Genomic DNA, 16,331 nt, shown 5'->3' with positions numbered 1-16,331 from the left:
CACTCAGAGCAGGGTAAACTTAAATCAGGTTGCTCATTGCTTCATTCACTGAAGTTTGGACTGTATCTGGCAATGGAAGTTCTTGATTCTATGGGAAAGCAGAGTAAAACTCCAGTGGAGTCAGCTGAACTGCTCCAGTCTGTGCATTTAGTATTTATTCTGAGACACTGAGAAGTTTAGTAGGTACATAAAGCTGGTTTAAAGCAAAAAGTATAGATCTGATTTTGTGTCTCTTAAAACCTACTAGTAAAAGCTATTTTTTGTCACATTCTGGAGCCTTAACAAGCAGATTTTTAAGACCAGCCTCCCATTTTTTCAGGTGCAGTTTGTAATTCTTTTTAACTGCCCAGTGCAAGGCTGGAAACATCACTCCAATTTTATGTGGAAATGATCAGGAAATAGTACTGGGTACAGTTTTAGCAGCTACCAGAGTTACCCACATAAGAAGGAAAATAGGCAAAGCATTCTCTAAAAACATCTGCTGGCTGATGATATTGCTTTAAATTGTATTTTTCTGCCAGAAAACTGGGTCATATGCTAACCACTGCAGCCAAATAGTTAATAGAAGTTGTTCATGAAACGTTCTCTTGCAAGGAAGAATCCCCATGTGTTTTCCTAGGGAGAGGAAAAACGAGTTGAGGGAGCGATGAGAAACCCTTCCCAGTATCCCTGTATCCCAGCTCTCTAACTGGTCAGCTGTTTCTCTTGCTCTCTCAGCTGCTCTCTCCCACTCTGTCTGGTCTCTGTCTAATTTATTTGAGACCCGTGCTTTGGGTTGGATTCAGCGCGGATTACGCCAGCGTTGGCCGGTGCATGGCAGTGCTGCTGACAAAATTTCTGCCTGAAGCCTCGCTCATAGCAGTGCCAGAAACTCTTCCTCCCATGGGAGTTGCAGATGGGCAATGCTTTCTTCCGGAGAGGGCTGTAATTTCCTCGAGGGGTCACAGGCAGGGCAGAGTGGGGATGGAGAGGATGAGCCCTCCCCCCTGGCAGGCTGCAGCTCCGCCGGGATCCCGGGGAGGACAGCCCCAAAGCCATTCCTGGGCTGGGTGTTCGCTGCTGCCGGCTTCACGCAGGGTTTTTGAAAGTCTCTCTCACTTCTCTGGCTGCCATGTCCCCTCGCTGCCTGGTTATAGCTGATAAAAAGACTCTGCCAAGCTTAGCATGGTTTGCTTCTCATTATTTGACCTGTGTGTGCCACTCTGCCAATCCACCCGCAGTGCCTGGGTAATGGGTGCAGGTCGGGGCAGGCGGGCAGCCCCAAATCCCTGCTGAGCCGGGGCTCTGGAAGCATGGGAGGGACAGATCCAGTCTGTCCTTTCCGTAGGTGACATCAGTGTTGTGTGGAGAAAGGAGACCTTTTATTGGAGAGGCTGTGCCAGCTGGAGGCGGTGATGCAGCTCAAGGAGCCGATCTCTGCCCGCTCGTCCCCCACACGCTGGGGAGGGACCCGCGCGGTTTCCCTCGGTAATGGGTGCAGGGCCCCGTGGCTGTTTCTGAAAGAATATCTTCTGGCTTGGTACATGCAGGTGCTGTCAATATCTGTGCAAACCTATCACTTTCAAGTGTTAAATATCAAAATTTCCAGATGAACCTTTTTCTCTCTGTTCCAAGATTTTTCTAGTTGATGACTCATGTCTAATGTCTTTTGATAATTCAACTCACTTTGCTACTGAATTTCTACTTGCATATCATTAATCAAAGACATAATATCTTGTTTAATTTGGACATCTTTGATGAAAATCTGGGCATCGGCCATCCTGTCTCTCAGCACCATGCCATTACAGAAATACTTTTATACTTTACAAGTTCATTAAGTGTCTCTAAAATAAAGCAGATTTTTTTTTTTTTTTTTTAAATTTCAATGGTAACAGCTTTGTTCTGAGATTCTCTATTCCTTCTCTGGGCTTTGGAGTGAAAAGAAGGTGCTGTAGGTAGTTTCAGGGTATATTGATAAGTTTTTGCTTATGTTATCATTACAAATCAGATTTCATAACTGAATTCTGTTTCTAGTGCTGTTCAGGAAAACAGTTTTATAAGAATATAAAGCCCTTCTTTAGTATTCATAGCTTATAATATCATCAGGAAAATATGTTCTATTTAACACACAGTGGGTAACTGTTCAAAGTAGGTGCCATGACAGAGCCTTTACAATTTGATTGATGTATTCCATGATTTTACATGAGGTAGATTATTTATTATTGCCTTGCATACTTTATTTATGGGGATTTATTGCTATAGTGTCTGATCACCTCATAAATATCAATTAATTTAACCTTCAAAATTAATTATTTTCAAAGTCATTTTACAAATATGCACGATTTAAGAACATTCCCTCTGTCTCAAAGAAGCAACGTTCGGACTTTAATATAGGTTTCTTTTATAAGCTAGACAGCAGCTTTCTGACGAAAAAGTGTTCCACTGGAAAATGCACTTGTCAGGCTCAAACTGTTCCATGGAAGTACAGTATGATGACTTTTTTTCTTTAAACCTAAGCACACTGCACAGGAGTTGGAGGCTCCTGGTTGCATGGCTTAGCCTACCCTGTGGACAGCCTCAAGGCTCTCAGGGTCTCTGACTTCATGGTTGCTGGCACATCTAGGTTTTCCAGAGTCCCATTTTGGAAAAAGATTTTTAAAACCAGGTTTCTCTGTGACACAGAAATCTGTTCTGACTCTTAACGTGGACCAGATGGTCCCCAAAGCCACATACTTGCTGAGACTAAAATTTGACAGACTACATAAACATCACTTTAAGGTCAGCCTTCTATAGATCCTCACCAGCTGGAAGCGGAAATGGGTGGTTTATGCCCATAGGTTGTAACAGGTAGCAACAAACCCATTCTATCTGTCTTAATAAGTTCCATTATTTCTTCTGACTGGGGAAGGTGAAAAGCAATCTCACTTGTCTGCTTGCCAGTCTTACTTGGCAGATGATTGTGGAGCAACATTTGGCACTGATGAATAGGGAACTCTAGGAAAGTTACATGGTTATAGCCCTGCAGGGAAGTAGCTGACATTACTAAAACTGAATACATTGGAATTAAATGAATAAGACTTTGAGTCTGTAACACCAGTTGCAGGAAGGGAAAAGGACCCTGCAACAAGTCCAGTTGTGTTGCTCACATTCACCTCAGTTACTACTTTGTAATTATCCAGAACCAGTGGAAGGTAATAGTAGTGCTTGCTTTGACTTAAGTAGTTTCTGGCCATGGTTGGAAAGAATAGGTGTACCTGAAATTGGTGTAATCAGAATACTTGAAATTGCTTTAGTACTGCATATCCCTAAATAAATTGAGTATATAACTTTTGTTAGTTAGAAAACGTGCATAAAGAAATGTTTGTATATATTGAAATTGTTTGTCTTAAGTGGCCTCACCATATGAAGTAACTATTGTTTACTTAAACATTGCAATACTAGCAATGAAGAACTTTCTGAAAGACCAAGGACAAAATAATAATAGAGAACTCTTCTTAAAACAGTAAACATTTAAATCTGTCTCTAATCTGTATACAATATTTTAATACAGCAGTTCCTAGGAAGTTTCTAGCTTGTTCTAGCTGCATTAATCTATAGAGTAATTGCTCACAATATTAACAGAGGTTGTAAAATTTTCCTCTGCTAAGATTATTAAGCGTAAAACAAAAGAAGGCACATGTTCCCATTTTTGAAAGTATTCTTACTGGCTTTATTTGCATGGATAGATGCATCAAATAAATAGGACAAGATAGATTAAAAACAATCTATTGTCCCTTTATATATGAGGGATATAGAATAATTTCAACTTTTCTATTTTTATCATGATAGGAATAGTGTCATGTCCTGTCAACTTTCAGTTGTCATAAACTCTAGTAATAAAGTTATTTGGAAGGGTTAATGTGGATGAGAGGAATGGGTTGGAAAGCAAAATTCCTGTGGATACATTATTTAAGGAGGGCAGTAGGCCCCTCATACTCATTTCATAGGACCCTATCACTACATACACCCACATCCTTGATTAGTTTTGGTAGTAAGTAATTTTTTCTAATGAAGAATTAACATATTTTGACACATTTATTTGGCTAATGTTCTTGTTGGCATGTTTCACTCACATATACATAATTTTGTTAATGGCAAAGATAGGGACCAGTAGTAGTGCTTTAGAGTAAGGAAAAGAAACCAACAGGAAGATTAAAAATTCCCGCTCAAAGACCACTAGATTTAGTTTGTGGTTATTAATGATGCTGGATGCTTATTTTTCATTTAAGTGTGAATTTTGCTCAAAAAACCTGGATGGTTACTTCTTCAGTTATGGAGTGTTGTGAGACAAGGTTTCCCCATTCTATTCCTGTTGTTCAGATGTTACTGATTTGATTTTGTGCTTGTGATGTTATCTTTAATTTATAGAAGTGTATGTTACCTAAAAACCCCAACAACTGCAGGCCAAAAACATACAACACTTCTAAATTTAATTAATGAAATGTATATTGCATTTGATGGATGTCAGTGAATATACATTGATTTACCTTTTCCATTTTATGTTTCTACTTCTAAAACATATTTCTGAGTAAAAAATAATAATTCTTCCTTATCCTTTTTATTGTTTTTCAGACCAAATGTGTGTGGATCACGTTACAATGCCTACTGCTGCCCTGGATGGAAAACGTTACCTGGTGGAAACCAATGCATAGTCCGTAAGTTAATCTGGTTATGTGTTATGACTGATGTTTATCTTTGTCCTTCTGTGTCTCAGGGTGGTTTTAATTGTATACCAGAACTGAAATGTGTTTCTGTATGCTTTCAATAGCAAGCTGTACATGATTTCTTTACCATTTAAACTATATTAAGCTAATATACAAAGTTTCATGGGCTACAACATGGTGATGTGATACCAGTATTTAACAAAAGATTAATCTCATCCAAATGTTCTGTTTAAGTCTGTAGGAAAGGGTTCCAAGGGGTGTGTGAACTCTTGGGAGTGAGTGAAATATGTTAATCTATTTAAAGTAATGGAAGGAGGCAACAGCATCAGCCCAGCAAATGCATTTTCTCTACTTCTTTGGACCATATTCCTGAAATATATACATAGGGATATAAATATATACATACATCATAGTGCTGTATGCATATTCATGTGTAGTAGAAGAAGTGTACCAGAAATAATTCCTAAAGGCACTTTGCCCAAGACTGATAAGACTCTCTCCAGAGACCCTGCAGCAGCATGCTGTCAGATGGGAATTACTGCTCTTGTCTGTGTGTGGTGCAGAAATAAAGAAAGCATTATGTTGCTGCCTCAGTGCCATCCTTCCTCTGAGAAGGTCTGGTAAAATGGACAACAGCTTCACTTTTCCAAGGAAATCTCCCCATATCTAGTGTGGCCTGTGGCACGTTCCCAGGCCTTTTCGTAGCAGATGGTGAAGGTCTAGGTCTTAGCTGCTCCCTGTAAAGATGCAGATGAACAGGAGGAACTGTTTTGGGATCTGTTGTATGCGGTTTAATGAGTTTGTGGGTATTTATGTTATGGTACTGAATTTTCTATCAGGTGTTTTTTATGTGTTTGAGGTTTTTGATACATATTTTAAAGGCATTTATGTTTTCTTAATAGCAATCTGCAGACATTCCTGTGGGGATGGATTTTGCTCTAGACCAAACATGTGCACATGCCCAAATGGTCAGATAGCCCCCTCCTGTGGTTCAAAATCAAGTAAGTATTTCTTCTGTGCATCTGATATTACTCTTTTGAGTCTGTGAAGCTACTAAGATATGTAAAATAGTTCAGTGGTCAGTATTTAAGACAAATACCCTCTGAGTCACCAGACATACTTTTAACACAGGAAGGAAAGTGTAGCTTTCTATGATGAAACTGAAGAATGACTCAGACATGGGCTTTTGGAAGCACTTCTTTTTTTTTTGCCAAATCAAACCCAAATCAGTCTTATTAGAAGCTATTTTCATTTGCCACTTTGTAACACTAATCCTAGTCCTCCTTGTTTTCTGGAAAATATCTCTATTCACTGGTAGACATGAGCATATATATGACAAAAGTTGTAATGACAGAGAGACAACTCTTGACAATTGGCTGATCTTGACATGCTTTGGAATTTCCTTCAGACTTCAAGGATTATAAACCAGACACTATGTATGCTGTATGCTCCTACCTAGACCTACAAGCTTTAGAGCATTTCCTTGCCAGGCTCAGTATGTATCTTCTGAATCTAACGCTTACTTCAGGTGATACTTCTGTAGGTACTAGAGGTACAGAGTTGCTCAAGTTTTTAAGTGGAATAGCTTTTCATCAGAAAAACAAAGATTCTTTGAAAATGAAACTTTTCAGACAGATGACTTTTCCTAGAAATGTTTGTATTTCAAGTTATCAAGGAAGGTTTCCCAGAGCCAGGGAAAAATGAGTAAAATTGAATCCATTCAATGAACAGAGAACTCAATGGCTAAACATGAGTTGAGTGTTTGATATAGAGTAGGATTCATATCTGAAATGTCAACTGCAAAGTACTCTGTATTCTCATTTGAACATGGTTCTTGTCTCTTAGAATGTACATTATTTAGATTTTTTTATGACATGTGAAGTTTCTGGAAAGAATTTTGGGGTAGACTGGTTCCCACAAATGCCTGTAACTATCTGAACAACATATTAACAGAAGTCAGTGGGGGATGCACTCAGCTGAGGTCTCTAATATTATGCAAAGTGGTTATCCTTTTAGTTCTGAATATCTTGAGACTCAGTGTGTGGTCCACTTTGCTTCTTATTTTTTACTTTGCCATTTTTTTGCTTTCCTGGTTGATAAGAGTTTCCCACATAACTGACCATTTCAGTTTGTGGTTTTATCATCGTTTTTATGCAGTAACAGTGGAAAAGCACTAACAATTGCAGAATGTAATGGAATGGCATGTACTAAAATGGTAAACATTGTTCTTTGTAGTTCATCCCATCTCATACTTCTGTGATGTATGTTAGGGAGAGGGCAGCACGGGGAAGATGTGGAGCTATGGAGTTCCCAGAGAGTACTGGAGGGAGGGAAGGGTGCAAAGTGCTGCACAAATGTGTGTGGTGGTGTGCTCCTGCCTCGCTTTGCAGCTACTTTTTTACCAGGTGCCTATGCTTAATCCTGTAAGCCAGTTAAGGAAGGCATGACCTTCTCCCAAGTACCCTTTGGGGCACAAAAGGAGACATAGATCCCTGCATCTTTTACATGTTTTGGCACCTTTGGCAGGAACAAGTGGGCCTTACCTCATTTTTTTCTTTGGCCCCACTGGAGTCTTTTATGAGTCAAGACTCAAGAGAAAAATAGGGTAAAGTTTTTGATTCTTCTTGTAGTTCTTTTTCTGAAATGGATCTCCATAGTTTTAGCCTTCATTGGAGTTGTTCAATTTCTGCGGTAATATAAGATACATTTTCTCTATGTGGTTACATCCCCTTTATTTATTAAAACATACCAATTCTAAAAGCAGAAGTGTCTGGTAAGTTGTAGAGAAAAGAGACTCCACTGCTTCTGTGCAGTCATGTGTAATATTTTTATGATTTACCACATCATTAGTACTTACAGAACATACTTTATGTAAATAATTTGTGCTGTTGGTACTGTAGACAAAATCCATGAATATGTATTTACACAATAGGCCACAATGACTTAGATCTGCAATTAGAAAACAAAGTAAACATAAAAAGTACTGTTTGACATCAAATGGTTACTGTCAACTACCTTTGGTAACAGTTAATATTTTGTCAGAATATGCATTTATTAAACCTTATTTTAATTATATGTTTTTAAAATAATAAAAAAATCTAATTAAATAATTAAAAATCAAATATAAATGGTACATGTTTGTCACATGCAGAATGAAAATAGAAAATATGAGTGAAAATGCCTTGATTTCTTAGAATTAAGTGTATAGCTTCTGATATGTGAGATGTCCTTTGGATATTTTAAGCTATGTGTGTCTTCAGTACTTAAACAATCAGTAGTAGGCATGGATTTTCTAGCAGGTACATCCATAGATAGAAACTGAACTGGCAGTGACTCTTATACTCTGGTTGTCTGTCAAAATATTTAATGTGGACTGGAAAGCATGTGGATTTGAGAGCAAAACAAAGCCTCCAAGTTTGATTATCATACAGGTCAGTTGCTGGGACTTTTCTGGTTAAGAGTCAGCTTTAGGAATCTGATTTGTGGTTGAAAAGATCAACCAGTGGTTTTCTCAGCAGGGATTTTAGTGACATCAGTAACTTACTGGCTGAGTAGTGGTTATTTCTTTGTAATTAGAGAATTTTTGGGTGTGCTTACAGCAGGCTTGGGATAAGAGTGCCAAGTGTGGAGGCCTCCCTGCTGCTGGCTGCGATGTGCGGGTGCTCTGACACCGCAGGTGCACCTGTGTGTGGCTGTGCAGCACTCTGTGCTGTGGGAGGTGTCCTGTGCTCCGTGCTCTGCCAGCTCTGTGGTGGCAGCTGCTTCACAGCGCCTGGGCTGTGGCTGCCGTGTCCGTGTTCGTGGCTGCTGCAGCCTGGCCCTTCTTAGTGCTTCATTCACGCTCTGTGATCCTGCCACGTGTTAGAGCTGCTGCTCTGCCCCTCTGGGAGCAGGGGCATACCAGGAGGAGGGTGTCAGGCTGACCCAGGGTTATGGGTCAGGTCTGTCTCTGAGCGGAGGCCCTGGTTTTGCTTCTGTAGGCAGAATGGTTTTGGCTGGCTGAAACAGGGAAGGCATTTGCTGATGGAGCTGTCCCTGAAGAAAGGGAGCTGTGACAGGGGCAGCTGTGGTAGGTGCCTGGGGTGATGGCTGTGGAGGCATGGAGTGTCCATATCCAGAGCAGGGCCTGCTCTGCTCCCTGCCAGCAGCATCAGAGGCACAGCCGAGGACTGAACTCCTCCTCAGAGCCTTCCTGCCCGGAATCTTCCTCAGGGACTGCCCGTGGTGTGGGACTGAGCCTGGGACCCCACTCCTCGGCTGCTGTGGGAGATGTCTGCTCAATGACAGTAAAACCTGGAGCTCAGCCCCATCTGTGGTATTCTACTGTCAGAGGTGCTGTAAGGGCTTGAATATCGAATGTTCCCAGAGTTTTTGCGGGTACTGCAGATTTTGCCTATGCCTTGTGCAGGGCTGTGGGGCAGCAGGCTCGTATCCTGCCTTGGCGCTAGCTGCCATCTCTCTCCTGAGTCAGTCACTCGACAGAGAAAGCACGCCGAGCATCTGGGATGCGATGCGGCCGTCATTCCTTGTTTACAGCTCCTGGCAGGCAAAGCCCTGCGTCATGCAGGCCGGGGCTGGGAGCGCTTCCTCGGCAGTGGCACAGAGGCAGAGCCGGCCTGTCCCGCCGTGCCCGCCGGCCGCGCTGGGACTCAGGTGCCGGCGGCGCCGCTGCTGGGCCCGCCTGAGGGCTGCAGAGCTCCCGCCTCACGGTTCTTGGTGGGATCGCAGAGTGGACAGCACGCGTGGTACCTTTCCTCTGCTTGGTGAGCTCCTGCACGTTCCATCAGCGGTTCTGCTTGTGGCAGTGTTCTGGGTGTGATGAAGTCTTTACTCGGTTTTGCTGGGTATTTGTTTAAAAAGTCAGGAATTGTTATGCTTAAGAGGGCAGCACTTTGATAAAAAACACAACTGTCGCCCACACACAAAGCCTGTGTGGATATGTATGGTTTTGCTGGCTCTTTTGCAGATTTATAAAGTTGTGTTCCTGCAGTAATTCCTGTTTTGACTTCAGACATTTCCAGTGCAGACTGTTTACAAATTGGATGTGAAAAAGAACAATAATTGATTAAAAGCAACCATTTATTAATGTTAACATTTCCTGTGCATGCCAAGATAAGGCAAAGCTATATGCATTGATTCACCAGCCTTATAGTAATTCCTGTGCTTTTTCTTTGAGTCTCTGTCAGTCTCTGTGATACCTTGGAACAGGTTGTTTCATTTACCGGAATATCTCCACTGACATTAATAGGATTGTTGATATAGCTGAGAAAAGAGAACCTGGACCTGCATTAATATGCTAGTTTTCAAAAATGCATTTTTAACATCATCATCTGAGCTCCAGACAGCCTTTGAATGTGTTTCTATAAACTTTTGGAAGGATAATATTACAGAATAGTCTGTATGATTTTGGAAGTACTCTTTCCAGCATTCCCACAAAAGAGGGCAGAAAATAAGTTATTAATTTACTGCCTATGTCAGTGATCCTCTTGCCTGGTAATAGGAGAGAAAGCTCACTGATTTAAATGGCTCATTTAAGTAAGGATGACTGGGTATCCCAGCAGTCTCCCATAATGATTTTAGTTTTAAAAGGAGGAAGAAGTATTTTACCTTGGAAAAGCTATTTTAAGAAGCAGTAAGACAAGTTATGGAAACTTTGTGTATCCCAAAATGAAGAAATATACTTTATTTATACATGAACAGATAATATGAAAATTATAATTTAAGCTACTGTTAACCTTTTAATCTCAAATGTAGTTCAAACTACTTAAATAGCTTTGGTCTTCATGTGGGAATGGAAATTAGCTCTTGGCATAGCTTGCTCTAATTGAAATCAGTTTGTGGTTTTTAAGTTCCTTCCCTGCTTGACAGATGATATCATTTCCTATGCTTTTTGTAATCCCCTCTGTTTTTCTAAGATTGTATAAAGTTAGTTGAACTACACATTTTAAAGTAACTATACACCTTTTTCTGACCTACTTAGGACATTGTCCAAAAATCTTAACCAGATATTCACTCTGTATTTGCAGACAATTTTACTTTTTATTGAGGAATGTTGGTACATTTTTGTTGCTTGAAGTACTGAAGTACATCCAAAGCAGAACAAAGATATATAATAACTATTAGACACATAAGAAATGTAATACACAGTTTTTGCTTTTATAATTTTAGAATTAAGGTTACTAGTGTTTTAAATGCTAGTTTACTTTAAATTCTTTCTCCAGTTGTATATTTTACTTCTGTTTTGTGGAATCATATTGTTATAGAAGGCATTACAGTTAAAATTATTATTTCTACTTGAAAAAAAATTATATTCACATACTTCTGAACTGTTAAAAGCCAAATGATGCCTAAGGGTTTTGTGTGAGATGAAAAATTTGGTGTTTGGCATGGCACCTGTTAGCTGCAGGCTCTGACGGGACATGCAATTTCCATTTTTCAGTCTTGAACATTTCAGACAGCGTGGTGTAGGTATCCAGAGCTCCATCTACAATCTACTGAGCTGCTGATTAGACTGTAATCCTATCTGGGGAGGAGCCTTTCATGTGGTTCCCGTTAAGAGGAAAGCCATTTCCCAGCTGCTTATTGGAGTACAGGCCCCAGTTCACAGCTGTGTTGGACAGCAGGAAGGACTTCGCTTTGCTGGGAGACCTGCCCACTTCTCTATGCCTTATGAAGAGCCTGACATACTTTTAGTTGCTCCCAACATCTAGTTAAGAGCTATATTTGCCCTTATTACTAGAAAAATTACTCAGAGACATTATGTTTATTGGCATGGGACTTAAGCTGTCTGTTAGGCATTGTAAGTGGCAGGGCTGCAGCTGAGGAGAGAGTGCTGCTGCTCCCCTGCCTCTGCCATTGGGAGGGAAAGGTTGTTGACTCTGGGGAAGGGCTGTCTGGGAGCTCTGCAGCTCACAAGCACAGCAGCTCTACTGGTGGGGTGAGCCCACAGTTGGCATACAGAAAGAAATAACTCTGTTACTTCTCTTTTTTTATGCAAAAAATCCTACTTGGCCAGGTCAGCTTGTTGTGTTGCATGTGTTAGCAGAACAGGGCTGTCTTCAGGAGCTTCCTTACATGCTTCCCTTCAATACTTCCCTCCCCCGCTTCCCAGATGATAAGACTCCCTTTCTAATGGTGCTGTCTGCCAGAAGTTTAGTTTTTTTTCCCTTATTGAAGGCTTTTTCTCATAATTGCAAACTAGGAAGGAAATGTTGAGGATTTATGCTCATATGAAATGCCTTTGACTTCATTTGAATTAGAGGGTGCATCATGCACCATGTCCTATATTCCTTAGGAGCTCTAAATCTATATTGTGTTCTGTAGTGCCATTTTCTGTATCTGTCCTAAAATGTGCATTGTTGACTTCTAAAACTTTCTGGTTCACAGAATCAATCCCTAAAAGAAAAAAAAAAAAAAAAAAAAGTTTACCTTTAGCAAACAGTAAAGTGCTTCTGACTGGTTTGATTTAACTGAGGAAAATCTTTTTTCCTTTCAAGTCCAACACTGTAACATCCGGTGCATGAACGGGGGTAGCTGCAGTGATGACCATTGCCTCTGTCAGAAGGGATACACAGGAACTCACTGTGGACAGCGTAAGTACACTCCTAGGAATGTAGATGCTGTTAAGTAATTCTGTGATGTGTGGGTTGGACACTTTAGCACTAAACCTCAGCTGCTGAACTTGAGCTGTTTTAGACCAGATATAGTGAAATTTTACAGAAAAATACATGATTTTGTAATGAATGCTGAGTGAAGTCTTACTGATCAAGACTATAAAAATAAACATCATGTGACTTCATAATAATTGAATATCACTTGATCCTGTAGATTTCACACTGCCATAATTCCCATTGACCTCCAGGACTTCTCACCCACTAGAGCAGTGGGTCATAAATCTAAATTTTACATGGGATTCCGTTCTCATTTTAAAGATAAAATTAGGATTTTTAATAAAAAAATCTTGTTTTCAGTGTTTGCATCAGAATTAGCTAGTATGCATCAGAAATTTTGAGGTTTTCTTATTAGAGTTGGTTGACAGATTTTTAAAATTTCCTCAATCAGTCCTTAGTCAAAAGCATTCCTGGATCTGCTGCTTGAAATCTCTCCCAAACAGACTCTGTTGCTCTCTTGTTCTTCTTGGCTGGAATGCTGTGAAGTAACTCAAATAAGGATGTAGACACTGCTTTTAACCAAGGCTGTCACATTGCTATCTAGTGAAATACTGGTCTGACACAGAAAATGTGTTTAGCTCATTTAATGAAAACCTGTTGTGCTCTGTCAAAATCAATGGCACACTTTACATGAACTTCAGTGGGATGAGGAATTTACCCTAATAATCTGGAGGAGGATCACATGGTGAAAGGATTAAGAATTGCATTTCTGCCTTCACTGTGAAATATCAAGTGGATAAAAGAGGATAAATGGAAATCTTCTTTCTACTGAAGTGAATGTGAAACGGAACAAAGAATAACATTACTCAATGAACATCAAATTGTATTTAAAATCTCCTTTTTCATGCGCATGTTGTATTTTCTGATTATTTCTGAGAAGAATTGCTTTTGGAGTTTATTATTAAAAAATTGACTTCTGAAGCTAGTGACAGCAGAGGAAGATTCAGAGTAGGAGTGTCTTGAATTAACATGGAATACATATTGATTCAATTTTGCAAGCCTAGTTAATAAAATAATTTATTTAACACCAACAAACTGCCTTTTAATACTGGATTATTACAGAAGGAACAAATACATTTGAGGATTTAGAGATGAAATATTCCTCTGTGTCTTCTCTCTACAATCTCTATCCATATTTGTTTGTTACCAGTTTGAAAGAGATATTATTTTGAAGTTATGGGATTGTCCAGCTATCCCAAAGAGAAAGGCTCTGAGAGGTCAGAAAAGCTGTGGTTGTTCCTGTATTTGTGTTATGCTCCCTTGAAAAGATGAGCTTATGGTACTGATGAGGCCAGGAAGAAGTAGAAGGTCATAAAGTAGATTCTAGGAAAAGAGTTTGGTATGTTTACCATTTTTACCAGTTTACCTAAATTGGCCAAGTACATATCTTCATGTCTTTCTGAAAACAGCTCAGTAAAGATTACTCTTGCCTTCCCTTTGATACAGCTGTCTGTGAAAATGGATGTCTAAATGGAGGGAGATGCGTAGCTCCAAACCGATGTGCTTGCACGTATGGCTTTACTGGACCCCAGTGTGAGAGAGGTATGTGCCCTAAATCAGTGGGAATAATTATGTTCCAACACCTCTAGCAGTAGGGCTGTTGGGCCATTACCTATTGTGTTCTATAGCTGAATTGGTTGTGTTTGTTTTTGTTGGTCACAAGACAGAAAATAAATTATAAGTAGCATTTCTAGAAGTATGTGAACTTCATAAGGAGAGAGGCCAGAATGAATCACAGATGTAACTGTTTGCTTTTTTTGCGATGCAAACACTCCAGTGGAAGAGGTGGCAAATGAAAGTGTTTGTGTGCTTTTGCTCAAACTTCAGTTTCTAAGTAATCAGAAAAGGTCTTTGAATCTGATATACGTGATGAGTAGCATCTTGCCTCTGTCTTTGTTATGTTTTCTTTTGCAGAGTTTATTCAATTCTCTTTTCCATTTTGTACAAATTTATTATTTTTAATTTAGCTTTTTAGTTGCATATCCATAGTGATAATCTTCAAATGAAAACACGATACCAAGTGCCTTATATGGTATGTGGATTTTTTTCAGGTTATTAAACCAATGTAACGTTTCATTTGTGAGCAGTACAGTGGACAATGTTTGGGTATAATCCTGTTGAGTTTTATAAAAATGCAAATAAAATATTTTCATTTGTCAGAGCAATTGGTCTGTATAGTCAAAATTCATACATTCTATTAATATAACAGGTTGTGGTACATCTCTGTGAACCTGGGACAGAATAGACATTAATAATCTGATTTTGAGCTTCCATGTAGAGGATGTGTTTAGCACATGAAATTTCTGTCAGTGAGTGTGTCAGTGCTGCAGCTGGAGGAGTAACAGTTAGCTTTTCTATGTGGCAGCATAGGTGGATGACAGAACAACAACTCTGAGGGGACCAAAGTTTTTTTTCCTATGCTTAAACTGATGAATCTGGTATTTCCAACACTCCCTGCAGCAGATAAAATTGCTGTGTTGACACTGTGTGAAGTTGTGACAGATGTCCACTCATATTTTATAAAAGTAGCTCAAACCAATAGTGAGATTTTTCCAAGGATTGAAACGTAGCTCAGTTCTGAATCATGGGATCTCACTGCTGGAGAAGAGTAAGAGGAATGGGCAATTAGGTTAAAGTTCCTAAGTTTGAAGAGCATAAATGCTTATAGGTGAGAATCCACTGAATATTACTGCAAAGACTTGGAATTGCAAGCAGTTACTGCTTGAGCCTTCTGTCTGGTGAAAAGATGTAAAGTGTATGTTCAGAAGAAGATTGTTTAGTGGTACTTCTGCGTTCCTGGTCTGGGACCAGTTTGACTCCACTTCATTAGGGCAAGTTTCTAGGCTGAGTCCTGGTAACAGCTTCAGTCCTGTCCCTCAGGGCTCCTTCCTGGTGGTGGGTGGAGTGAGAAACTGGTGGCACAGAGCCATTTGAGCCAAGTCAAACTGTCCTGAAATTACATGTGTGCTATGGAGCATAATTGAAGTGGAAATCTGTAACTTACATGCCTTGTCCATAGGCAGTTTATAGCTTAAAACACGTGTTTGATTTTATAGTTATCAATAAAAGAGAAAGTAGACATTAATGAGCTGTAGTAGTCCTGGTTAATGCTAGCTTGCTGTGTTGAGGCCAAATGATTGTCGTATCTTCCCAGAAAACCTCTGAAATTTGGCTGCTTTCACAGATTTCCTGCAGCCTCTCTACCTAGCTGAGCTAATATGTTCCCCTCCTCTAAAAAGGGTGTGGTGGTTTTTGGTCTCAGAATCACATTATGCCATGAGAAAAACTTTTTCTGAAGATAACTTTTCAAGTATAAACTAATCTTGGTCTTAGAATAACTTGCCTTGTTCAGCACATGCACCTGTGTGGTCATTGGGGAGTTGTCTGGCTGCATATGATTTTCCACAGCTGTCAGCTAAGTAAGAGGTCCATATTTTGAATCTGGCTTTGGAAAGTTCTGTGGATTTGACACTCCCTGGTGGGCTTCTGATGTACATGTGAATGGATGTTAGCCAGTAAATTGACAAGATTCATGCCTTGTACAGTAAAATAGTATATTTATTAGAAAGAAAGGAAAGAGGGGAGGAAACAAAACCAAAGCATCTTTGTGCATGGAGTGGTGGGGGGTGGGGGAAGGAAAATACTCAAGAGAAAGAGTGTCTTAAACTACGCCATTTCTGGCAGAAGCAAGAGAAGCAGATTGTTTTGAAAACACCATTTCTGAATATAAATGTAATGTGAAGTGATACAGTTTTGTGGCATACACATTCTCCATCTGTTTGGCTGTGATTTGACTTCTAGGTTATGCCATCCCACAAACTAACAGTTATGGAAGTAATTTACTGCTGTGTATCACCCAGTGCTTTTCTCTACAAGCATCAACTAACAGTAACAGTCAAAGAGTGTTTGTGGCACATATGTCACACACCAAAGAATATTCCAGCCTTTGCTACATATGTCATAACTCAGAAATGACTTG

The 16,331-nt window shown here is 39.8% G+C and overlaps 1 protein-coding gene across 8 annotated transcripts in view; it reads left to right on the top strand.

Moving 5' to 3' along the window:
- Positions 1–16,331, top strand: part of FBN1 (fibrillin 1) — a 146,066-nt gene that overhangs the window by 11,484 nt on the left and 118,251 nt on the right. For all 8 annotated transcript variants that reach the window (XR_012057640.1, XR_012057641.1, XR_012057642.1 and 5 more), the window contains exons 3-6: positions 4,591–4,673; positions 5,585–5,683; positions 12,179–12,274; positions 13,799–13,894. Coding sequence is in view for 5 of the 8 variants with exons in the window: in XM_041718294.2 (XP_041574228.1) it covers positions 4,591–4,673; positions 5,585–5,683; positions 12,179–12,274; positions 13,799–13,894 (374 nt within the window). In the remaining 3 variants the exon portion in view is untranslated. The remainder of the gene's footprint in view (positions 1–4,590; positions 4,674–5,584; positions 5,684–12,178; positions 12,275–13,798; positions 13,895–16,331) is intronic.

The sequence above is a fragment of the Taeniopygia guttata genome, chromosome 10 (genome assembly GCF_048771995.1).
Source record: "Taeniopygia guttata chromosome 10, bTaeGut7.mat, whole genome shotgun sequence".
In the NCBI taxonomy this organism is placed as follows: Eukaryota; Metazoa; Chordata; class Aves; order Passeriformes; family Estrildidae; genus Taeniopygia; species Taeniopygia guttata.
Note: the sequence above shows the minus strand (reverse complement) of the source record. Positions and strands in the feature narration are given on the sequence as shown.